At 44.4% G+C, this 25123-nt stretch overlaps 3 protein-coding genes across 3 annotated transcripts; 2 read left to right on the forward strand and 1 right to left on the reverse strand.

Annotated features, from left to right (window-relative positions):
• The first annotated feature begins 3803 nt into the window (after positions 1–3803).
• LOC130511211 (uncharacterized mitochondrial protein AtMg00310-like) lies at positions 3804–4241 on the forward strand. The gene has a single exon (XM_057008094.1). It carries the CDS (start codon positions 3804–3806, stop codon positions 4239–4241), a length of 438 nt encoding a protein of 145 aa, XP_056864074.1.
• Positions 4242–7523: 3282 nt separating this feature from the next.
• LOC130511617 (uncharacterized) lies at positions 7524–11653 on the forward strand. The gene has a single exon (XM_057008844.1). The coding sequence runs from the start codon at positions 7536–7538 to the stop codon at positions 11163–11165; it is 3630 nt and encodes a 1209-aa protein (XP_056864824.1). The 5' UTR covers positions 7524–7535; the 3' UTR covers positions 11166–11653.
• An 11144-nt stretch (positions 11654–22797) lies between these two features.
• LOC108833048 (pentatricopeptide repeat-containing protein At1g59720, chloroplastic/mitochondrial) lies at positions 22798–24890 on the reverse strand. Its single transcript, XM_018606494.2, has one exon. It carries the CDS (start codon positions 24835–24837, stop codon positions 22969–22971), a length of 1869 nt encoding a protein of 622 aa, XP_018461996.2. The 5' UTR covers positions 24838–24890; the 3' UTR covers positions 22798–22968.
• Between the last annotated feature and the right edge of the window lie 233 nt (positions 24891–25123).

Genomic DNA, 25123 nt, shown 5'->3' on the forward strand with positions numbered 1-25123 from the left:
GTGTGGAAAGACATTGCCTGCCGCCACGACGTCCCGTATGAGATCGTAACCGACAACGGAGGACAATTCATTTCTCGCAACTTCAAAACATTCTGCGACAAGTGGAACATCCGCCTTACCTTCTCAACACCTCGACGACCTCAAGGTAACGGTCAGGCGGAGGCTGCTAATAAGTCAATATTAGCAAATCTCAAGAAACGCCTTGGAACCAACAAGAAAACCTGGTCTGAAAAGATACCTGAAGTACTTTGGGATGTCGAACCACCCCAAGAAAGGCTACAGAGGAAACCCCTTTCTCTTTAGCTTACGGGATGAAAACTGTCGTCCGGCGGAAACCTCCACTGGGAGACTCTGACGGGAGCTCTGTACGTCTGATCCCGAAGCTAATGACTAGCTCTTATCAGATAGCCTCGACTTAATCGAGGAACGACGAGACCGAGTCTTGCTTCGCATTTAAAACTATCAGCAAGCAATGGCCCGACATTACAATTCCAAAGTCAGGTCCCGACAATTCGTTGTAGGTGACCTAGTACTTAGGAAGATTTTCGAAGGAACCAAGAAACCAGATGCTGGGAAACTAGGGACCAATGGGGAAGGTCCTTACCGGATTATCCACGTGGTACGACCTGGCGTCTATAAGCTCCTGAAGGTACGATACGGAGTACCCGAAATCAGATCGTGGGATGCGACAAATCAGAAGAAATACTATCATTAGGTACTTAAATTCCTCGAATTACGTTAGGCTTGACCCCTTGACTGGGTACGTAGGCAATTGTGTTATGAGTGCAACCCCAATCTCATTTTAACACTATTTACACCATGGCGAAAGGGGGCATATGTTTGAGAACATATAGCCCAAACATCGATTGTATAATTATTGTGATACCATGTATCCTATTATCAATAAAGCAATTATCTTCGATACCTTGACTTTTTAACAAATTCAGGTCTCAATGAACCTGAACCTAAGGTCTTAAAACCCTTCGAATAAATTCAGGTCTTCGTGAACCTGAACCTAAGGTCTTAAAACCCTTCGAACAAATTCAGGTCTCCGTCAACCTGAACCTAAGGTCTTAAAATCCTCAGTAATCTCGAAGGTCTTAAAATCCTTCCAACAAACTCAGGTCTCCACGAACCTGGACCTAAGGTCTTAAAATCCTTAGTAACCTCGAAGGTCTTAAAATCCTTCAGGCGAAATCAAACGTCTACAAACCTAAGGTCTTAAAATCCTTAGAAATCTCTAAAAGGTCTTAAAATCCTTATCAAATCTCCAAGGTCTTAAAATCCTTATCAAATCTCCAAGGTCTTAAAATCCTCATCAAATCACAAAGGTCTTAAAATCCTTATCAAACCTCAAAAGGTCTTAAAATCCTAAGCAAACTTCAATGGGTCTTAAAATCCCACAAACGAATTCAGGTTCCCATGAACCCCCTCCTAAGGTCTTCAGAGTAGCTCAGGTTCCTAAAAACCCGGAGCTAATCTTAATGTTTCAGGAACTCCTTCTAAGGATCCTTGTAATCGAATATACTCGAAATCTTCGAGACCTGATAAGTCATTGGACATTGTATCTAATAATCATGATACATGTCCTAACCGAAACTACCACTTGACAAAAGTCAATCTCATCCAAGAAACGATCAAACCAAGTCAAATGACTTAATACGAAAAACAAAACCGAAATTTGAATAAAAGGGTTTAAAAGCCTCCCCAGGCTAACGAGGGTTCAGAGGACCCTAAAACAAGTCAAAGTTTAAAAGCCTCCTCAGGCTATAAGTCTGAAACGTAAACAAAGCCCATTGGACAGAAGTCATGAAAAGCAACATTACAATTCAAAAAGAGCCGCAGCTCTTAGACATCATTATCACGGGGGCTCATCCCGACATCCTTGTCTCCCTCGACTGGATCACTTTCTTTGGCTGGATCTCCCTCATCTGCCTCCTTGTCATCGCTCATCTGGGACGTCGCGACTGGAGCTGAATCAGGGCCCACCAAACCTGAGTTAGAACCATACTCTCCGGAAAAGGATAGATTAAACATGTTAATCTCGAAAGTACCTGAACTCTCTGAGAATTGAGGAATGGGAAGCTTGCTGGCCGAGAAGTCGGATACTTGCGCCTCTTTATACGCAATCGTAGCCATCAGATTAAGCAAAGGAAATCTTCAATAAAGATAACTGTTGCTCGAGATATCAACAAAAAGATTGATGCTCGGCTGCTAGGTCTAGCTTCCGAGATAAGGAATCTTATCTCGAAAGTTGGGGGTAACTGTTGGGCCCAAATATGACCCCCTAGCTAGTGATAGACAATAAGAAATGATAACGGGCCGCGAAAGGCCCATCATGAATTCAATCTTCAAAAACAGCTAAGTCAGATCCGGAGGCTGTGAGCTGGAGATGTTCATCAGAGAGGTCAAGGAAAAGAGGCAGCTCGTTGACAAGTAAACAGGCGCAGGACCCGGTCAAAGAGGTAGCTCGTGGACAAATAAATAAGCGCAGGACCCGGTCAAAGGGGAGCTGTTACAAATCCCTCAAATCACGGAGGAGATCTCGGGAACCAGTTGGTAGCGACCAAAGGGGGCCTGAGGCTATTTAAAGAAGACATCAAACAATAATCAGGGGATACACATTCTCTACGATTCATACACATTAGCTCTTAAACAGTATTATCTCTTTGTAATCTCAAAAACATTCCTTGTAAACAATTCTTATCAAGAATCAATAAAATCATCATTCATTCTACAAGTTCTTACGGGATTCAGCCCACGTTATCTTTCCCTAACCTTTTCCTAAACTTTAACCTGACCTAAAAATCAGGAGGTGAGTTTAATCCCTCACACTCACTGCACCAGTAACAGAATGGGAGGTTAAACTAGCACTTTTTGCTATGCATCCGGAAAAGGCGCCTGGACCAGACGGAATGACAGCTCTTTTCTATCAGAAGTTTTGGGATATTGTGAAAGATGATTTAACTCATATGGTTAATCAATTTCTCTTTCATGGTACAATGGCGCAGAGATTAAATGATACGAATATCTGTCTTATACATAAGACGACAAAGCCGAATGAGATGACACAGTTTAGGCCTATCAGTCTATGCAATGTCAGCTACAAAATAATATCTAAGGTCTTATGCCAAAGATTAAAGAAGTTTCTTCCAAACTTGATATCTGAAACTCAGTCGGCTTTTGTAGCGGGGAGGCAAATAACAGATAATGTGATGATAGCTCAGGAAATGTTCCACACTCTGAGAACAAAACCAGGAGGACGGGTTAAGAGAATGGCCATTAAGACAGACATGAGCAAAGCCTATGATAGGATGGAGTGGTCTTTTATAGAGGCAGTTATGAGGAAGATGGGCTTCTCCGAGGTATGGATAGAATGGATCATGCGATGTGTTACCTCGGTTAAGTACCAAGTTTTAATGAATGGAGAGCCTAGGGGACACATAGTTCCAGAGAGAGGCCTACGTCAAGGAGATCCTTTGTCTCCTTTCATATTTATTCTATGCACGGAAGCGCTCGTTAGTCTTCTTAGTCAAGCAGAGAATCAAGGAAAAATTACGGGGATGCGAGCCGCTCGTGCTAGCCCCTCGGTTTCCCATCTTCTCTTTGCTGACGATTGCCTTTTCTTCTGTAAGGCGGAGCCCCGTGAATGTGAAGAAGTTATGAAAGTAGTCAGGAGATACGGACATGCATCTGGACAATGTATAAATTCCGACAAATCTTCTTTGCTCTTTGGCAAAAGGATACCAGCAAGTGATCGTCAATAGATTAAAGATATACTAGGCATACAAAATGAAGGAGGAATGGGATCCTACTTAGGAATACCAGAAGATATCAGTGGGTCTAAATGCAAGCTATTTGCATTTCTCAAAGAGAAGCTGTTACACAGAGTTAATGGGTGGACAGGTAGATGGCTATCGAAGGGTGGAAAGGAAGTGCTAATTAAATCTATCCTTCTAGCTCTCCCGACGTATGTGATGTCTAGTTTCTTACTCTCTCTCGAAATTTGTGAAAGTCTTGCTAGTGCCATTGCAAAGTTCTGGTGGAGTTCAAACCCTCCAAAGAGAGGGATCCATTGGACCACATGGGATAAGATGTGTAAACCTAGAGAGGAAGGTGGCATTGGTTTTCGCATGATCCACGAGTTTAATCTAGCTCTTTTGGCTAAACAGCTATGGCGTCTTGCTCAATTTCAAGATTCTCTAGTGGCACGGGTGTTGGGCCCGAATATGGCCCGGTAGCTGATTATCAAATAACAAAAATGATGATGGGCCGCGACAGGCCCATCACGAGTTCAAAGCCTAAAGAGAGCCAAGCTAGAGCCGGAGGCTGAAAGCTAAGGATCCTAACTAAAGAGGTCACGACGAAGAGGAAGCTCACGTCATAACAAGAAGAAGCGCAGGACCCGGTCAAGGGGAAGCTGTTGCGGATTCCACCTCAAGCGGAGAAGATCTCGGAGATCAGTTGAAGACAACCTAAAGAAGCCCAAGGCTATTTAAAGAGGAGGTCGAGGACTGAAAGGAGGATCCGAGGGAGCTGATATTTTTTATTCAACATTCATCAAAACATTCTCATTGTAACACTCTTATAATCTTTGTATTCATCAAAGATCACCTTTTGTAATCATCCTATTTCTATTATATCAATACAAATCGCAGTTCATTCTACAAGTTCTTACGGGATTCAGCCCGCGATAATCTTTCCCTAACCTTTCCTAAACATTAAACCTGATCTAAAATCTAGGTGTGAGTTTTACCCCTCACAATTGGCGCCGACTGTGGGGAAGAAACAATCGAATCCCTTACTCTAACTTGAGGATGAATCCTACCGATCAGACAACAAACCCGTCTGACCTTAACCTCCCGATTCAGAGCGATGGCTCACCGAACGACGGAGGCTCTAGTCCTGTAATCACAGAGCCTCGACGTGGCGACCACCGATCTGGGCAACAGCTTCCGGCTGGCGCTCGAACGAGCCAAACTACAACCGGGGGTATTAACCCGAGATCATCAGGTGGAACCGCCTCCGGGCTCCCGATCACCGAGAATCCTCAGCAGCAAGCCATTCCGAATCAAACGGAGGCTCAGCTCTCTGAGATTCGCCAGATGATGATGCAGTTAGTGAACAGAGCTCAGGAAAGTGAGCGCACGATGCATCAGCTGACTGTTCGTCAGCAACGATTCGAAGAGATAACTAGATCTCTAAACTCAACAACCCAACCACCGCAACGTCAAGCTCCGGGGGCCATTTTTCATGATCGATTAACCGATCCCTCATTCCCCCGAGGACGTTTAAACTTTTCCCCTGATAGCACTGCTCCGGAAGGACGCGGATCTGCTTTCCAGACACCTCATACTGGGACAGCCCCCGTGTTTAATCCACCTAACACCAGTGCTATGGGAAGTAACATAGCGACAACTAGTTCCACACCCGGTCAGGTTACTGACAGGAGTACTCGCTTACCTCCTCCGCCGCCTGATCTTAGGTCCGGAGCAGGAATATCCTTCCCACCTGGGGGCAGAGCGTCAGCTTCGGTTTATCAAACCAGAAGCTCGATCCCGAATGGGGACAGTTATCAAAGGATAGATTCCGATAACCCTAGAGCTGGTGAGCGATCTAGCCCTCCAACCGCATGGGAGGATGAGCCAACTCGATTCCGTCAGGAACCTGCCCGTCGGGTACCTGCTAACGACCCAAACATCCTTCCTTTAGAGGGACCTGAAGCTATCCGTAGATATATGGAACGAACTCACGCAGCTCTCCAAAAATTGGGAGCTCAAGTCCATAAAGCTACGAGCTCAGCTCCCGAAATCGATAGCTTGATCGAGGAAACTCGTGGAACTCCATTCACGGACAGAATTGCCAGCTCTCACATAAGAGATACCCGAAAAATCAGAATTCCCGAGTATGATGGGACCTCCGACCCAAAGGCCTATTTGAGAGCTTTCCGATTGGCAATCGTTAAAGCCCATTTCACACAGGAAGAATGTGAAGCAGGTTACTGCAGGACATTCGCCGAAAATTTGGTCGGAACAGCCCTTGAGTGGTTCTCCGGTCTCGAGCCAGCCTCGATAGACAATTTCGATCAATTAACTAACGCCTTCATGAAGCAGTACTCAACCCATATCCTGAAGCAAGCCTCTGAGGCCGACCTTTGGAAGGTCAGTCAAGGAATGGGGGACTCACTACGAGTCTACATCGAGAAATTCAGGGCAATAAGAACTAAGCTCTCGAATCCTAACGACCTAGTCGCCATCGAGGCTCTTAGGAGAGGTCTGATCTATAAATCGAAATTCTGGTCAGAGCTAACACTCAATACTCCTCCAACTATCGATGACGCTCTTCATAGAGCCACCAAATATATTACTCTGGAGGAGGAGACAGCTGCACTGGATAAACTCCACAAGAAACCTCAGAATCACTCGAAAGGTGAATCCTCTGAGACTAAGGGACCTCATAAAAAGGGTAACCCCCGAAATAATCAGACTCAGGGAGAACATTCCTACGCAATCGAGGAAGACAAGGAAGAGAAACCTGTTGCAGCAGCAAACAAAACTCCCTGGTCAAAAGGCTTTGATAAAGGCAAACGTTGCTCTTATCACGATCGCGAAGGGCACTCAACCGAGGAATGTTGGGACCTCCAACGTCAGCTGGCAGCTAAATTCGCAGCCGGAGAAATAAAGGGCGTGGACCTTAAAAAGCCATCACCTTATCAGAAAAGAGGTTCCAGGGACACTTCCCCGAAACGCGAGAGGTCACCTGAGAAGGAGACCGATTCGCCACCTCCAGCTCCCAAGAAAAGAGTCGACATGATTCTTGGGAAATTCCCCCAAGGAAAAAGTTTACAAGTCGAAGCTCTCTTGAGCAAACCGTCCCCTCAATCGAGCCCCGACTCGAGGGTGGACTGTATCCTTGGAGGATCAGACATATGTCAAGACTCCGTCAATTCCATTAAGAATCACGTGCGGAAGGCTGTGTCTAACACTGGACCTAAACCTCCTAACCCTGAATCCAATACTAAGATTTCTTTCTGGGAGAGCGAGACCTCAAACCTTGACAGACCTCACGATGATGCGTTGATCGTCACACTGAACATCGCAGGATACGAGGTCCCTAAGCTCATGATAGACACAGGAAGCTCTGTCGACCTCATTTTCTATAACACCCTAAAAGGGATGGAAATAGACGACTACGAAATTATTGGCCAAAAAGCTAACCTCGTAGGCTTCTCCGGAGAAACAGCTACCTCATTGGGAACTATCAAGCTCCCAGTCATAGCTGGCGGAATAATGAAAATGACCAACTTAGTAGTCATCGACAGACCTTCCCCGTTCCATGCGATCCTGGGAAGACCCTGGATTCACAAAATGAAGGCAGTAGCCTCAACGTACCATCAATGCGTAAAATTCCCAACACCCGAAGGGATAGCTACCATACACGGTAGCCAGAAGATATCCAGGATCTGCTATTTGGGAGGATTCGAAATCCTCAAAAAATCCCCCCAATAGCAATTACAGATCCAGGAGGGTCGCGAAATGCAACAAAATATCCGAGGTCCCCCCAAGAACCTCACTGAAAAAGTTTGCATTGATGACTCAGATCCTGAAAGACAGGTGAGCATCGGATCCGAGCTACCTCCTGAAACAAAAAAGGAGCTCATTGATTTTCTGAAAAGCAATGTCAAAACCTTTGCATGGTCCACCAGCGACATGAAGGGCATAGATCCGAACGTCACCACCCATAAGCTAAAAGTAGACCCTACTTTCAAACCGATCAAACAAAAGCGTCGCAAGCTAGGCCTCGAGAAGGCTCAAGCTGTTAACGATGAAGTTGACCGACTTACGAAAGCTGGGTCCATTCGAGAAGTACATTACCCCGACTGGTTAGCTAACCCAGTAGTGGTAAAGAAGAAAAACGGGAAATGGAGAATCTGTGTAGACTTCACAGACCTGAACAAAGCTTGTCCTAAAGACAGCTTCCCGTTACCTCACATCGACCGCCTGGTTGAAGCAACAGCTGGCCATCGACTCCTATCCTTTATGGATGCCTTCTCAGGATACAACCAAATCATGATGGATCCTGATGACCAGGAGAAAACTGCATTCATAACCGAACGAGGAACCTATTGTTACAAGGTTATGCCATTCGGATTAAAGAATGCGGGAGCTACCTACCAGAGGCTAGTAAATAAGATGTTTGCTGGGCAACTTGGAAAAACCATGGAGGTCTATATTGACGATATGCTAGTCAAGTCCTCAGCTGGAGAAGACCATATCGCCCATTTAAGAGAATGCTTCGATATCCTTAACAAGTACGATATGAAGCTCAATCCCACTAAATGTACCTTTGGGGTACCCTCGGGCGAGTTCCTAGGCTACCTCGTAACCGAAAGAGGCATTGAAGCCAATCCGCAGCAGATAGCAACCTTCCTAGAAATGCCGTCACCTAGGACAACTAGAGAGGTACAGAGATTGACTGGACGAATCGCGGCATTAAATCGATTCATATCCAAGTCCACCGATAAATGTCTCCCGTTCTACAAGCTTCTAAGAAATAATAAGAAGTTCTTATGGGACGAGAAATGCGAGGAAGCCTTCAAGCAATTGAAAGCTTACCTCTCCGAACCTCCGATCCTATCTAAACCAGTAGTAGGAGAGCCATTGTACCTGTACCTCGCTGTGTCGACTGCTGCAGTTAGCGGCGTTCTGGTACGAGAGGAACAAAACGAACAAAGACCTGTCTATTACACCAGTAAGAGTTTGATAGATGCCGAAACAAGGTACCCTGCAATGGAAAAGCTAGCTCTAGCAGTCGTAACAGCTGCTAGAAAGCTGCGACCTTACTTCCAATCGCATTCAATCGTCGTAATGACCTCACAACCATTACGAATGATATTGCACAGCCCTAGCCAGTCCGGGCGATTGGCCAAATGGGCCATAGAGCTCAGTGAATACGATATTGAGTATAGACCTCGAGCAGCAGCGAAAGCTCAGGTCCTTGCCGACTTTATCATTGAACTAGCATCCGAGCAATTAGACTCCGAAATGGAATCTCCGAAGTGGAGCCTGTATGTCGACGGAGCCTCGTCAAAACAGGGCTCCGGCGTCGGTCTAAGGCTAACTTCTTCAGCAGGAGAAACCATTGAGCAGTCATATAGGCTCGGATTCAGCGCCTCAAACAACGAAGCTGAATATGAAGCACTAATCGCAGGGTTGAAACTCGCCCTAAGTCTCGGAATTCGAGAACTAAACGCTTATAGTGATTCACAGCTAGTAGCTAGCCAGTTTCACGGAGAATATGAAACGAGGGACGAAAGAATGGGGGCATATCTCGAAGTCGTCCAGAACCTCACCAAACAGTTCGACAAATTCGAGCTAACAAGGATCCCACGAGGAGAGAACTCCTCAGCAGATGCGTTGGCTGCTTTAGCTTCCACGTCAGACCCCCTCGTAAAACGGATCATACCCGTAGAAGGAATCGAAAAACCAAGCATCGACATAGCTACTAAAGCTGAGAAAGAGAGCAAACTAACAGAGCAACCCGAGGGTACCTGCCCTGAAACGGTAGCTACCCAAGTTTTCACAACATTTTGGTTCCCAAAAACCAGAATATGCAGCTCTAAAAAGCATACCTCCGGGAACACAATCCAAATCACGGAAGGTATTCCTCGAAATTCAGACTCCCTGGAGCCTGATCTCAAGAATACCCCCGGGGGCACCAACTCAGACCCACTCGTCTGCAGAGTTAAAACCAGAAGCCGTTCAGCTCTCCAAAATTCATCTGGAGGTATTCCTCGGAATTCAGACTCCCTGGAGCCCAATCCTACCAATACCTCCGGGGGCACCACGACACCAGGTCCCGAACAGGAACCTCCCTCGTCTCTTCATAACAAAGTTGTAGGGAGAGAGGATTGGAGAATTCCAATCACGCAATACATCCTAGAAGGAAAGACTCCACCCAATAAATGGGAGGCTCGAAAGCTCAAAGCATTAAGCGCGAGATATTGCGTAACTGAATCTGTCCTCCTCAAACGAAGCATTTCCGGACCTTACCTAAAATGCGTCCATGGCCTCGTTGCTATGAGACTCATGAAAGAAATGCACGATGGTTCCTGCGGGAACCACTCTGGAGGAAGAGCTCTAGCCATCAGAATCAAAAGACAAGGATATTTCTGGCCTACCATTATTGCAGATTGTGAGGCCTATTCCTCTTCATGCGACAAATGCCAGAGGCATGCACCGATTATACACCAACCTGCGGAAAAGCTGTCTAACATATCCGCCCCTTATCCATTTATGAGATGGTCCATGGATATCGTGGGACCACTAGTAGCATCAGGAAGTGGAAAGAAGAAGCTACGCTTCCTCTTAGTCCTAACAGACTACTTCACGAAATGGATAGAGGCTGAAGCTTTCCAGCAGGTAACCAGGGTCGAGGTCGAGCAATTTGTGTGGAAAGAAATCGTGTGTAGACACGGCGTCCCATACGAAATCGTAACTGACAATGGAGGACAATTCATATCCCACGATTTCAAAATATTTTGTGACAAGTGGAATATTCGCCTGACCTTCTCATCACCTCGCCGACCTCAAGGAAACGGACAGGCGGAGGCTGCTAATAAATCAGTATTAGCAAACCTCAAGAAACGCCTCGGAACCCAGAAGGAACTCTGGTCAGAAAAGTTACTTGAAGTACTTTGGGCATGTCGAACCACCCCACGAAAAGCTACAGAAGAAACTCCTTTCTCCTTAGCATATGGGATGGAAGCTGTCGTTCCAGCTGAAACCATTGCTGGTAGCCTCCGCCGGGAACTCTGTACGTCCAATCCCGCAGCTAATGATCAGCTCCTAACTGACAGCCTCGATCTAATCGAGGAAAGACGGGACCGAGCTCTGATTCGCATTCAGAACTATCAGCAAGCAATGGCACGACAGTACAATTCCAAAGTCAGGCTCCGACAGTTTGCTGTAGGTGACCTAGTACTTAGGAAAGTTTTCGAAGGAACCAAGGAACCAGATGCTGGGAAGTTAGGAACCAACTGGGAAGGTCCCTACCAGATCATCCACGTGGTACGACCTGGCGTTTACAAGCTCCGAAAGGTGCGAACCGGGGTACCTGAAATCAGATCGTGGAACGCCACGAATCTTAAGAGATATTATCATTAGGTACCTAAAATTCCTGAACTACGTTAGGCTTGATCCCTTGACTGGGTACGTAGGCAACTCCGTCATGAGTGCAGCCCCAACCTCATTTCAACACTTCGTTCACCACAATCAAAGGGGGCATATGTCTGATTAAAATCACATAGCCCACGCAGCAAATGTATGATCGTTATAATACAGCAATTGTATGATTACTATGATACCATGTATCCAATTATCAATAAAGAAATTATTCTCGATATCTCAATTCTTTAACAAAACAGGTCCCTGCAAACATGGACCTAGGGTCCTAAAAACCCTTCGGATTAGTTTAGGTCTCTACAAACCTGGACCTAAGGTCTTAAAATCCTTAACAATCTTAAAGGTCTTAAAATCCTTCAAGCAATACCAGGTCTCGACGAACCTGGACCTAAGGTCTTAAAATCCTTACCAAATCTCCAAGGTCTTAAAATCCTTATCAAATCTCCAAGGTCTTAAAATCCTTATCAAATCTCCAAGGTCTTAAAATCCTCATCAAATCACAAAGGTCTTAAAATCCTTAGCAAATCTCAATAGGTCTTAAAATCCTAAGCAAGTCTCAACGGGTCTTAAAATCCCACAAACAAATTCAGGTTCCCATAAACCCCCACCTAAGGTGCCCAAATTAAATTTAGGTTCCTAAAAAACCTTAAGCTAATCCCGATACTCCAAGAATTCCTCTTAAGGAACTAAAAACGACCAAAGTTTTCCAGACTTATCATAAGATTCGATTACGATCAAGTTGTCATATTTCATGACTAAAGCCAAAAACTCAAAATGAAACGAAAACCAAGTTTGAAATTAAACAAGGGTTTAAAAGCCTCCCCAGGCTAACAAGGATTCAAAGTACAAACAGATAAAGGTTTAAAAGCCTCCTCAGGCTATAAGTCTTAGAAACAAATGAAACAAAGCCCATCGGGCAGAAATCCTAGAAAACATGAAAGAGCCTCAGCTCTTAAACTTCCTTGTCATCCGAGCTCTTCTCAGCTCCCTTACCAGCTGGATCTTCCTCCTCAGGAACCTCCTCCTCCATCTCCTTGTCGCTACCTCCAGAGGCGGCTTCGACTGGGGCTGAGTAAGAACCCACCAATCCCAAATTAGAACCGAACTCTCCAGAAAAGGAGAGATTAAACATATTAACCTCAAAAGTACCTGAGCTCTCGGAGAGTTGGGGAAGAGGGAGCTTTCCGATCGAGAAGTCCGAGACCTGAGCCTTCTCGTATGCTGCAACAGCCTCCGGCATTATTGCCACCAAGCGATCATACTCGTCTTGAGTACTCTTAATCTCGCCATCCAGCATGTCTTTCAGGAGCTCGGTGTTGGCTTGAATCTCTTGAGCATGAACCAGGAGGTCGACTTCGTCCTTCTTTTTGGAGAACTTCTCCTTGACAACAACCAGAATTTTGTTGTAGGCTTCGGCTACCTCCTTCTTTCCTCTCCGGACGGCTAGCCTGACCTCAGCTTCCTTGTTCTTCTGGCTGCTCTAAGATGTGGCAATCAGCTCCTTGACTTGATACTCGGCTATCTTCCGAGCGGCATCCAAATCCCCAATCTTCCTATTTTTCACCTGGAGGTCAATCAGCTGGCTCTCGATCGTCCCTTGCTGAGCATCACAGTTGGAGCCAAGTCTCTTTACCTCAGCTTGGAGATCCGAGATCAGAGCCCGAGTCTGATTGAGCTCAGTCTTGTTGGCCTTGACCAATTCAGTGACCTGGGCTAATTCCTCAGCACTGGGGGCATTGTGTACAACGTCCTCAAATTTGAACTGAGCCCTGTTGATAGCACCAGCCAGCTACATAAAACGGAAAACGATTTAGCGAAAATCTTCCAAAGAAAAAGCTAAAAGATGAAATAGACTTCATACCTGACCCATGTGATGAGCAATATTGACGTACACATCCTTGTGCGTGAGGTTGGAGATCGAGGGGAGGGAACACCCGGGACTCTTCATATGCCTCATCAGAGTAGCCAAACCCCACGGATCATCGAAAATCGATCCAGGCTTCGAATGAGCAAAGTTCCAGCCAACGGTTCCTCCTCTAGAGGAGGAGGAGGAAGACCTCGAAGGTCTGTCAACCTGGTCAGTTCGGGACCTCTTGTTCGTCGGGGGCTCAAACTCCGGAAGATCCCTCACCATTTGAGGATCAGCTTCGGTCATCGGGACCTCAGAGGGAAGGCCAACATCCTGAACTTTAGGCTCCGAAGAGCCAACACCTTTAGCAGGAGCAGAGCCTCCTTCGTCAAGAGCCTCCTTCACTGAATCAAGGAAGGATCCTCCCTGGTTCTTGTCACTCCCTCTAGAGGAGCTGGCAGCCTTGGTTGATCTACCCCTGGAACGGAAGGAAGGTTGAATAGGCATCTTCTGTGATTGAGTCTTCTCGGAAGTACTTGCTCCGGATGAAACCTCGAAAACCGAATCACCCTCAGAAACTAAATCATGAAAAAGATTCATTAATCACATAAGACAAATTCAGATATTAAAAATCATGAATTAAAAATAGAAGGTTACCTTCTAAACCAGCAACCGTCACTGAATCAGGGAAGGACGTCTGGTATCGTTCAGGGAACCTAGCTGATCCAACTCTCGAAGTGGTGTAAGCTACCCAAGTGTTAGGGCTATGCTGAAGCTTCCTGAAGAGAGCTCTAGTGAGTTTACAAGACAACTTGACAGGATCTTTGATTTCTGCAAAAAGAGTCAAAAGACAATTAGCATAGCATGATAAACAAAGATAAACATGCGAACATACCCCTAAAATCCTAACCGGAAATATCAGACCACGAGTTCCTAAGGTCACAGCCAACAGGAACCGTCGAGGGATCAATCTTGACATAAAAGTATTTCTTGCGCCAGTCATCGTCACTGGCCGAGAACTTGAATACGCCTAGCCCTGGACGACAGGGGAGGTAGTAGGTACCGCTTCCACCATCCTTGGAAGTACTCTCCTTTATCGAAAAGAGACTCATCAGCTCGGTCAAACCCACAATGACTCATTCCTCTTTGGCCCTAGTGATGAATCCGTTTATCACTCGGATAACCGAGGGACAAAGTTGAGGAAGAGCCAGCTGATAGTGATCTAGGAGGTCAAGCAAGAGGGTGGGGAGGGGAAACCGAAGATGGCACTTAGCGATGTACTTCTCATGAACGCAGAACCAACCCTCCGGGACAGTTTCGGGGGTTTCGTCGTCGTTACAAGCCCTAGCTAGGTCACTCTTGCTGTGGGCTTGAACGATGAGGTTGGTAACATCTTGGCTCTTTAAGAGCGACGGAAAGTGAGGCCCAGAGGAGGCGCTCTTGCCACCTTTCTTCTTCATCCTTTTGACTCTTGCCCCGATCGAGTCTTTAACTTTCTTCTTCCCGGTGTCCTTCATCTTTTCTCCGGTTTCTTGTTTGACCTTCATAAGACGAGCACCGGAAGTGGAGATTTGAATTGCGCCGGAGCTATCTTTTTTACTCATTGTAAGTAAAAGGAAAAGAGAGGAGAAGCGAAAGAGGAAGGATCGGGTTGAGATGAGCAAGAATGAAATCTCTAAGGAACTTAGGGATGAAAATCGAATTCGAAACAGAGATAAAAAAAGAAAAAAAGAAAAAAACGTGCTGTAAAATAGAGGAAGAAGGAGAAGTTACCTTGGAAACCGTCGGAGGCGTGGAGAAAGTGGAGAGACATGTAGTTAATACTCGCAGCTTTATATCCCATCATGTCTCGAAAATCGGAAACTATATTTCAAATTCCTATTAATCCAAACCGTCGATTTAATCGAAGGGAATCTACAGCCGTTCGATCAGATAAAAATAAATATGGTTGAGATAGCTCGTAATCATGATCTCAACGAGAGAATCTAGCTTGGGCGGCTAGGTCTAGCTCTCGAGAATAACGAAACCTCATCTCGAGAGCTGGGGGCAACTGTTGGGCCCGAATATGGCCCGGTAGCTGATTATCAAATAACAAAAATGATGATGGGCCGCGACAGGCCCATCACGAGTTCAAAGCCTAAAGAGAGCCAAGCTAGAGCCGGAGGCTGAAAGCTAAGGATCCTAACTAAAGAGGTCACGACGAAGAGGAAGCTCATGTCATAACAAGAAGAAGCGCAGGACCCGGTCAAGGGGAAGCTGTTGCGGATTCCACCTCAAGCGGAGAAGATCTCGGAGATCAGTTGAAGACAACCTAAAGAAGCCCAAGGCTATTTAAAGAGGAGGTCGAGGACTGAAAGGAGGATCCGAGGGAGCTGATATTTTTTATTCAACATTCATCAAAACATTCTCATTGTAACACTCTTATAATCTTTGTATTCATCAAAGATCACCTTTTGTAATCATCCTATTTCTATTATATCAATACAAATCGCAGTTCATTCTACAAGTTCTTACGGGATTCAGCCCGCGATAATCTTTCCCTAACCTTTCCTAAACATTAAACCTGATCTAAAATCTAGGTGTGAGTTTTACCCCTCACAACGGGTACTAAGAGGCAGATATTATCGGTTGAGTTCACCTTTGCGAGTATGCTCAGTCGATTCTCCTTCCTATGTGTGGACAAGTATCATCGCAGCAAGGAAATTACTGCTGTTGGGGATTAGGAACAAAGTACACTCAGGGTAAGAGATCAAAGTGTGGCATGACCCTTGGATTCCATCCGTTCCAGCGAGGCCAGCTCGAGCTAGTGCTCCAGTGGTGCACCCAGGAATGCTAGTGAGTAATCTCATTGATCCTCAGACCAAAGAATGGGATCTATGTATGCTGGAACAGTATGTTAACCATGAGGATATACCAAGTATACAGAGTATGGCCATAAGACCAACTCATCGACCAGATACGTTCTGCTGGAGTTATACCAAAAATGGACAATACACGGTGAAATCTGGATACTGGGTAGCTACAAACATCATGAGGGATGACGATGATAACCAAGTCCTGGAACCTAGCATTACTAAACTTCAAGCCTTTGCTTGGAAGGTAAGTGCCCCACAAAAGATTCGACATCTCTTATGGCAGTTAATCACAGGACAGGTAGCGGTAACAAGGAACCTTGTACGAAGAAACATGAGATGTGATAATTACTATCCAAGATGTGGAGAGCCAGATGAGACTGCTACCCATGCAATATTTGAATGTCCTCCAGCTCTTCAGACATGGGCGTTATCCTCTACACCATCCAGTCCTCAAATATTCCCGTCTACGAGCATATATAATAATATGGATTACTTGTTTTGGAGGAAAAACAATATTTTAGAGCCGGAAAATGATAGGGATCCATATCCATGGATTATCTGGTATATTTGGAAAGCTCGGAATGATAAGTTATTCAGGGGGATAGACAGGGATCCAGGGGAGCTTGTGAGGCATGCAGAGAGTGAATGCCAGGCTTGGCATAATGCGAGAGAGAGCACAACTACGCCTCAAGTTACTCAAGAGCCTCAAGTCTTAAGCTTGGGTGACATATGTTTGGTAGATGGTTCATGGACCTCTACGGATCAGTTCAGTGGAATTGGATGGGTTTGGAAAGACAGTAGGGGGAAGAATCAGTTAATGGGGACAAGGAACTTAAGGAGACAGGAATCAGCGCTACACTCGGAACTGGAAGCTTTGAAATGGGTAATGGAAACAATGCTACAACATTCGGATTGTCAGAGATTTGGCACGGATTGCAAGGACCTGATTGCAATGTTGATGGAACCGAAAGCATGGCCAAGCTTCTCAACTGAACTGAAGATGATTCAAACGATCAAGATGTGCTATTCGGACTTCAAGATTTGTTATGTGCCAAGAACTGAAAATGTGATAGCTGATTCATTAGCTAGGACTGCTCGTACCTTTCATAGATCACTTTGCTACTTTGGTTGTACTATTCCGGTCTGGTTACCCAGACCACCTCAAGTTTGAGTAATAGAATAGTCTTTCGATGCCAAAAAAAAAAAAAAAATTCACCTACTTATACATAGTTATAAATCTTATTAAATTTCTGTAACTGACTCTTCATTTTCACATTATGACCAAACTCTATTTATATAAACTATTTTTTATTTGAAATTCAATAAATATATCAAGAACAACAATTGTGTCCAAACAATAACATAATAAAATATTCCAAATCTAAAAGTGTTTAGTTCAATTTAGAATAACTTGGTATTAGATTGTGTGTATGTTTGTTGAAGATTTATTACGATGTACAGTTTTACCAATATTGACAATTACACCAACTCTTACAAAGGTTTCGGAAGTTATGGAGAAAGATATCCGAATTCATGGATCGGGCATGGATGGTCCGCGAAATGGTCCTGGTTGGGTTGTAATTAGCAAGTTTTTGTTGACTCTGTGGTCTCTTAATAATTTTCTGATTTAATTAAAAATATATTTAATTCCAAATCCGGTCAGTTTCGGACAGGAGTATCTCAGGTCATTTTTTCGGGCAGGAGCACCTGAACGTTTGATTCATTAGAAAAATATGTGTCCAGAATTTGTTCCCTCGATTTCTAAGAATCATTCTAGTGATGACACATGACTACCAAAAATATTGCAATGCTCCATGATTAATATATAGGGATGAGTTCTTTCCTATTTTTCCTTTTTTTTCCTTCTCCTGTCTTTCATTGGAGCTTATATAACAAAAATAAACATGGGTCATATTAGAAAAATATGTGTCCAGAATTTGTTCCCTCGATTCGTCTCTGGCTTGAGAACAGATCATAGCCGGGCTCTAGTGAAGCTCATGACTCATTAAGGTCACTACCTTCGGTGGTTTACCTCTGGGGAGAAACTCGCACTCACGATATTCTTCATAGATCCTTTCGGACGATGAGGGCAAAGTGGAAGATGATACCTTTGAGGCAAAGTTATTTATATTCAAAGGCAATGGTGTTGAAAAGCTGACTAAGATATTGAAAGAAGAGAGAAACATCGTAGATGTTATTTTTGTACTCGTGGTCCTATGAACAGGAAGTTTTCCCGTTACGTCTTCAACTTGCGTCGAACAATGCTGACAAGACTATCGTCTTAGTATCAATCTCTTCAAAAAGTTGGTCCTAAACTGAAGTCACTGATGCTAAGATTGTTCACTGTTGTTGGGATTCGAGACTACTTCAGAGACTACCTCAAGAACTACGTCAGCGAATACTTCAGAAACTTCGTCAGGATTTGGTGATGGAAATCAAACAAGATCGCATAACTTAAACCAAGACAAGGACGTCATATTAGGAAAATGAAATATCACTTTATTCAAGGTGATAGGTTCCTGGAAATATTACTTCTCATGGAGTTATGGAAGTTGCAAGTATTTTGGAATATTTCCTAATAGGTTTATGGAGAGGGGCGAATGCCCTAATCCAACTAGGTTAATGTAATAAACTCCTACTATATAAGAGGAGCTCGTGTGCACTCTTCTCTTAGAACCTGGCAAGGTCCAAAAGGTCCAGACGTGACCAAGCAAGCCGGCTTGTGGCTTGTGTGAGAGAGAGAGAGAGGTGCTATGTCTTTGTACTTGAGATTATAGTGAATTGCCTCATTGCAAGGCCCCAGGGACGTAACCACGTTTAGGTGAACCCTGGGATATCAATTTCTTGTGTCTATCTTCTATAATTCCGTGTTCTTCTTCTGTTCTCCATAGATCTACAAACTCATACTTTCTAACGTACTACGACAAGTGCATCAGAGAGTGCTTCAGCGAGTTTGTGTGGTGAGTTTTTCCAACAAATTGGTATCAGAGCCTTAGGTGGTGTTCTCAATGTCTACTAAAGTAAGGATTGAGGTGGAGCGGTTCGATGGGAAGGGAGACTTCTCGTTGTGGAAGAAGAGGATGCTTGTGCATCTGTCTGTCCTTGGTCTAAAGGATGTATTAGAAGAGTCCGGGTCACCTTCTGTCTCAGCGATGAAGAAGGATGAAGACGAGGATGTTTACAGGGAGCGGTTGGTGAAAGAGGAAGCTGAAAGGCTTGGAAGATCAGAGACGGTGATGAATCTGATCAGTCTCAGTGTGGGAGATCATGTGTTAAGGAATAACGAGTTGTGTACTTCAACGGCTTTTTCATGGTCTATGCTGGAGATGTTATTTCTTTCCAAGACTCTACTGGATATAATTCACTTGCATCACATATTCTATATCTTCAAGATGGTTGATACTCGGAGTATGAGAAGATCAATGGCTTCTGGAAGATGGTGTCTTACCTGTCAAGCGTGAATGTAACTGTGTCAGAGGAGGTGCAAAGACGATTCTGTTGTTTGAATTTGCTACCTTCACAGTTCGGCTCTCTCAGGGAAACGCTTAAGTACGGCAAGGATGTTTTGTCGTTGTAAGAGGTGACGGTGCTGCAAGGTCTAAAGATCAAGATCTTTAAACCTCTAGGGTTTCACATGATGATGGTGAAGGATATTATGCTAGAGGCGAGTCTGAGAAAAAGGATCTTGTGAGGAAGGATATGGTCGGTTCTAGATCAAGCTCAGGGTCTAGAATTACCTGCTGGTTCTGTGAGAAGCAGAGGAACACCAGGAATAACTGTTATGTTACAAAGAAGAAGTATGACAAAGAAGCTGAAGTAGTGGGTGTGATAGATCCTGGTCCAGAGGGTGATGCACTATCGGTAACAGATACGCAGCGTCATGATAAGTGGGTGATTTGTTCTGGATGTTCTTACTACGGGACGTGTAGGAGGGATTGTTTTCACATGGTTCACGAGCTGACTTCGGAGAAAGTACTTCTTGGTAATGATTGCGCGGTTGGAGTGCAATGGATTGGTACAATCAACAAAGCTTATGAAGGTTCGGTCAAGACACTCATAGATGTCAGGTATATTCCGGAATTAAGAAGGAACCTGGTATCTTCTGGAACCTTGGTTGTATTAGGCTTTGAGCATAGTGACAGACGTGGGAAGACTAAGTTTTACAAGCATGGTAAGCTAGCTCTTCATGGAACTGTGTCTCAGTCATTGTACCTGTTAGATGGAGAAACTGCATCAGGTGGAATATATATAGCAGTGGCAGAAAGAAACCATCTATGGATGAGACAATCTTGTGGCATAGACGTCTTGAGCACATGAGTATGAAGAATCTACAGATTCTTGCCCCGGAAGGGGGTGATCGATAAGGAGGACGATTGGAGTTTTGGAGTTCTGTGAGAGTTTTGGGAAATATGATACATGTAAAGCTCTCAGGTATGTACATGCGGTTTTGTGTGTGGATCTCCAAATGTAACTTCAAGTCTGGTGTGGATGTTACCCTCAAGGTGACCTTGCGAATGGTACCATGTGGTCTTGTTGTCGAAAGTCTTCTTAACCAAGGGAGTTAAGCGGCGTGTTCCGTTGGTACAGACGGCGGTGCAAGATGGGTATGTAGTATTTTTTGCTGGAAGGTTGAAGAATCACTTGTTTAGGTGGTCCTTGTTTTAGGAGGGTGGTTATAATACTGTAATCCACGGTTTTATATTATTGATGAGGACACTACGTCAGACCAGAAGTTGAGACTTCAGGTGGAGCTGTTGACGAAACGGCTGATATAGTTGTTGACGTAGATGTTGTTCAAGGTGACGCTGCATCAGACCGAAAGTTGAGACTTCAGGTGGAGCTGTTGACGAAACAGGTGACATAGCTGTTGATGCAGATGTTGAATAAGGTGAAAGTCTTGAAGGATGTCGGCTAGGAATGGACAGAGTATGAAGAAGATTAGTGCCACCTGCACGGTACTCTGTATCCAAGGATGTAGCAGGTTTTATGCTATATGTAGCTGATGAGGTATGTGCTGAAGAACCTCGAGACAATCATGGAGCGATGAGCAGCAAAATAAATTGGTCAATGGGATGAATCATGTGGTGAAGAGATGACTTCACTGGATAAGAACCAAACCTGGAAGCTTGTGAGAAGGCCTGAGAAGCGTGAAGCGATTGGCTGCAAGTGGATGTGTTAAACTGAAGTCTGGTACAACTGGTGTTGAGAAGCCTAGATTCGAGGCTTGGTTAAATTGCAAAGGGATATTCTCAGAGAAAGGGAATTGATTATCAAGATGTGTTCTCACCCATCGTGAGACATGTATCTGTGAGGTTTTCTGCTACAGAGAACTTTGACTTTGAGCAACTTGGTGTAAACCGGCCTTTCTTCATGGAGTATTTGAAGAATGGATTTACATGAAGCAACCAGAAGGATTTCAGCTTGATGGAAGAGAAGATCACGTGTGTCTACTTCATAAGAGGAGTGTGTCAACACCTACTGGTGTACACTTCAGAGCGTCTGCTGTAGTAGATGATGAAGCAGAGATGAATGGATGACATTCCATGTACGAGGTGTGATCTGTTGTATGGGTTGGTTAGAAGGTTTATGAGTAAGCCTAGGATGGTTCATTGGACTGCGTGGGAGTTGAGATATCTCACGGGAACACAAGATCAGACTATGCTTCAGAGAAGAATGAAGTGTTTATAGTTGAAGGATTTTGTGATTCGGATCTTTGCTTCCTGTTTTGGACAAAAGATTGTTGATCTTGGATTATGTTTACATGGCTGGTGGTGATACAATCAGCTGGAGATCAAGACTACAAACTGTAATGACTCTGTCAACGACTAAAGCAGAGTGTATGGCGCTGGTTGAAGGTGTCATAGAAGTGGCGCTGGTAGGAGGTGTCATGGAAGGAATGTGGTTAAAAGTGGCTTAGTGTAAGAGCTTGGATTCAAGCAAAACACGGTGGTGATATCGTGTGACTCTCAAAGTGCATTGTGTCTAGCCAAGAACAATGTGTATCATGAGAGGACTAATCACATCAGCAGAAAGATGCACTTCATCAAGGATATCGCTCAAGGGTGATGCAAGTGTGTGGAAGTTAAATACTTCAAGAGATCCTGCTGATATTGTAACCAAGGTGGTTCCTGAGTTTGAGGAAGCTGTTAAATTTCTTGGGATGGTCGAGAGCATCGACTTCATCTGGTAAAGCACGAGTTTGCTTAACCTAAGTAGTGGATCATGTTTGATGTCATCAAGGTGGAGTTTGTTGGGATTCGAGACTACTTCAGAGACTACCTCAAGAACTACGTCAGCGAATACTTCAGGGACTTCGTCAGGATTTGGTGATGGAAATCAAACAAGATCGCATAACTTAAACCAAGACAAGGACGTCATATTAGGAAAAGGAAATATCACTTTATTCAAGGTGATAGGTTCCTGGAAATATTACTTCTCATGGAGTTATGGAAGTTGCAAGTATTTTGGAATATTTCCTAATAGGTTTATGGAAAGGGGCGAATACCCTAATCCAACTAGGTTAATGTAATAGACTCCTACTATATAAGAGGAACTCGTGTGCACTCTTCTCTTAGAACCTGGCAAAGTCCAAAAGATCCAGACGTGACCAAGCAAGCCGCCTTGTGGCTTGTGTGAGAGAGAGAGAGGTGCTATGTCTTTGTACTTGAGATTATTGTGAATTGACTCATTGCCAGGCCCAGAGACGTAACCACGTTTAGGTGAACCCTGGGATATCAATTTCTTGTGTCTATCTTCTATAATTCCGTGTTCTTCTTCTGTTCTCCATAGATCTACAAACTCATACTTTCTAACGTACTACGACAAGTGCATCAGAGAGTGCTTCAGCGAGTTTGTGTGGTGAGTTTTCCTAACAACTGTTTTCTTTGATGTAGGAGAAGAATTCATCAAGTGAAGCTAAGCTGTGTAAATGATTTGTTGTTATGTTAGCTCAGCTATAAGCATTGATTTACCTTCGAGATCGTATGATATTTTTACCAAACTTATGAATTACACAAAATTGCTTGCAGCGGTTTGTGTATTTTAAAACGCTATACTGCTCTGTGACTAGTTTTTGTTGTTGTTACCAGTAGTCTGAACAAGAGCAGAATCCGTCTTTAAAGTGATGGAACCGAACACGATCTCTCACAATGATCTCAGTGTTGAAGACATTTGAGATTAGTTTAGTAACCTCGTGGCAATCGCTGCAGACGCGTAGATTCTTGAACACACGGATTGGAGTCCGAGGTGGTAAGCTTATCAGACCAAAAGCAATGGCGAGTCTCTCGCTGTGCAGCCTGAGGGAATACTCTTTGCTTCCATCGTTAGTTGAATCGACTAAGGGTGCTTGAGACGGATCCGGTAAATAATCAATTGATCTCAGCTTGTCATCGATCACTTTTAACTGTTGGTATATCTGTTTTGTCTGAGGATGCGACGTGTCTCCAGCGAAAAACTCATGGGAGGTTCCATTTATCTCAATGGAACTGCATCCAGGCTCTTTTCTAATTCCTTGCTCAGTCATTAGTTTTCTCACAATCCCAACATCGCTCCACCAGCTAGCCGATGCATAGACTCTAGACAGCAAGACGTATGCGCCACTGGAACTTTGATTATCATCCCTTGTTTCAATTAAACGTGTTGCAATTTCTTCACTTAGCTCCACACTAGCACCCTTTTTGCAACAAGCATCAAGGAGACTTCTCCAGATCACTGCATCTGGTTTCATCGGCATTCTTGTCACCATGTCAATAGCTTCGGTAATGTAGCCTGCACGGGCTACAAGATCTATGATGCAACCGTAATGCTCCAGTGCAGGTTCGATGCCATAATCTCTGACCATCATGTCAAAATAGTGGCGCCCTTTGTGTACCATCCCTCCATGGTTGCAGGCAGTAACGAGGGCAACAAACGTGACCGAGTTCGGTCGAACATAATGTTCGCCTTTTCTCACCATACTGTCGAAGCAATCAAGAGCTTTATCAGCTCTTCCATGTGTAGCAAACCCCAGAATCATAGCGTTCCATGAAGCTAAGTCACGCTTTTGCATCATCCCCTTGAACACTTGCTCTCCCATTCTTAACGACCCGCATTTGCAATACATTTCGATCAACGAGTTCTTGATCAGAACATCCATACCAACATCAAAGCCCCATCTCTGCAACAGAAACGCATGTACCCAAGTACCTAGCGACAAAGATCCTAGACCAGCACACGCACTCAGAACACTCTGCATCGTATAACCATCTGGCTCAAACGATCTCTGCATTTGTCTAAACAGCTCTAACGCAGATTCATACTCCCCGGCCCGAACCAGAGCATCAATCATTGAGTTCCACGAAACAAGACTTCTCTCAGGCATATCGTTAAAAACTTTCTGTGCTAAATCTAAACACCCACACGAACCATACAAATGAATCAAACCGTTGTTCACATACACATCTCCACTAAGCCCACGTTTCACAACCTGACAATGAACCTGTTTCCCTTCCGACAACCCGAAGATATAAGCGCAAGCTTTCAAGACAAACGGGAACGTGTGCTTATCCGGCGCAGACTTTCCTCTCTCTAACATTTTCCTGTAAAGCAGAAAGGCTTCTTCCTTCCTGGTAACGTCATGTGCGCATGCTCTGATGAGTGTGTTCCACATGAAGGAGCTACGGTTTTCTTGTGGGATCGAATCGAAGACACGGAATGCGTAACTGACATCGGAGAATGAAGACGAGAGCTGGAGGATTCTGCCGTAGAGAAACAGAGTGGCGGTTTCCTCGGGGAAGGTTGTACGCAGAGTGAAGGCGTGGAGCTGTTTGAGCTGGGACATGCTTGTGCATGTTTCAGACAAGGAGAGAATATGTGGGTGATGGTTACCGGCCGCGGAGAATGACAGAGGTCGGTTAGGGGTGGACGTTGGAGGTAGAACATGAGGAGTCAATGGGTGGAGCAGAAGAGACATAGAAATTGGAAGCGATTAGATTTTGAGCTAAAAACGATAATGTACAACATTTTAAGGTTTTGTTTTCTTCTATGGAAGATATATACCAAAAAGTTGTCTCAAAAAAAAAAAAAAGAGTCATCCTCTCTATATCATGCTTCAAAGTTGTTACAAACGTGTGGAAATATATTTTAATATTGCACACAAACCTAAAGGTTACTTTTATCACTTAGAATGTTATTTGGTTTTAACATAGTTCAATCTTATGTGGCATCAAGCTTTCCAGAGCGGCTCAAATCTGTCTTTT

The sequence above is a fragment of the Raphanus sativus genome, chromosome 4 (assembly GCF_000801105.2).
Source record: "Raphanus sativus cultivar WK10039 chromosome 4, ASM80110v3, whole genome shotgun sequence".
NCBI lineage: Eukaryota > Viridiplantae > Streptophyta > Magnoliopsida > Brassicales > Brassicaceae > Raphanus > Raphanus sativus.

Bases quoted from the DNA above. Each gene is read 5' to 3' on its own strand.
- LOC130511617 (XM_057008844.1), top strand. From the start codon at position 7,536: ATGCAACAAAATATCCGAGGTCCCCCCAAGAACCTCACTGAAAAAGTT.
- LOC130511211 (XM_057008094.1), top strand. From the start codon at position 3,804: ATGGGATCCTACTTAGGAATACCAGAAGATATCAGTGGGTCTAAATGC.
- LOC108833048 (XM_018606494.2), bottom strand. From the start codon at position 24,837: ATGTCTCTTCTGCTCCACCCATTGACTCCTCATGTTCTACCTCCAACG.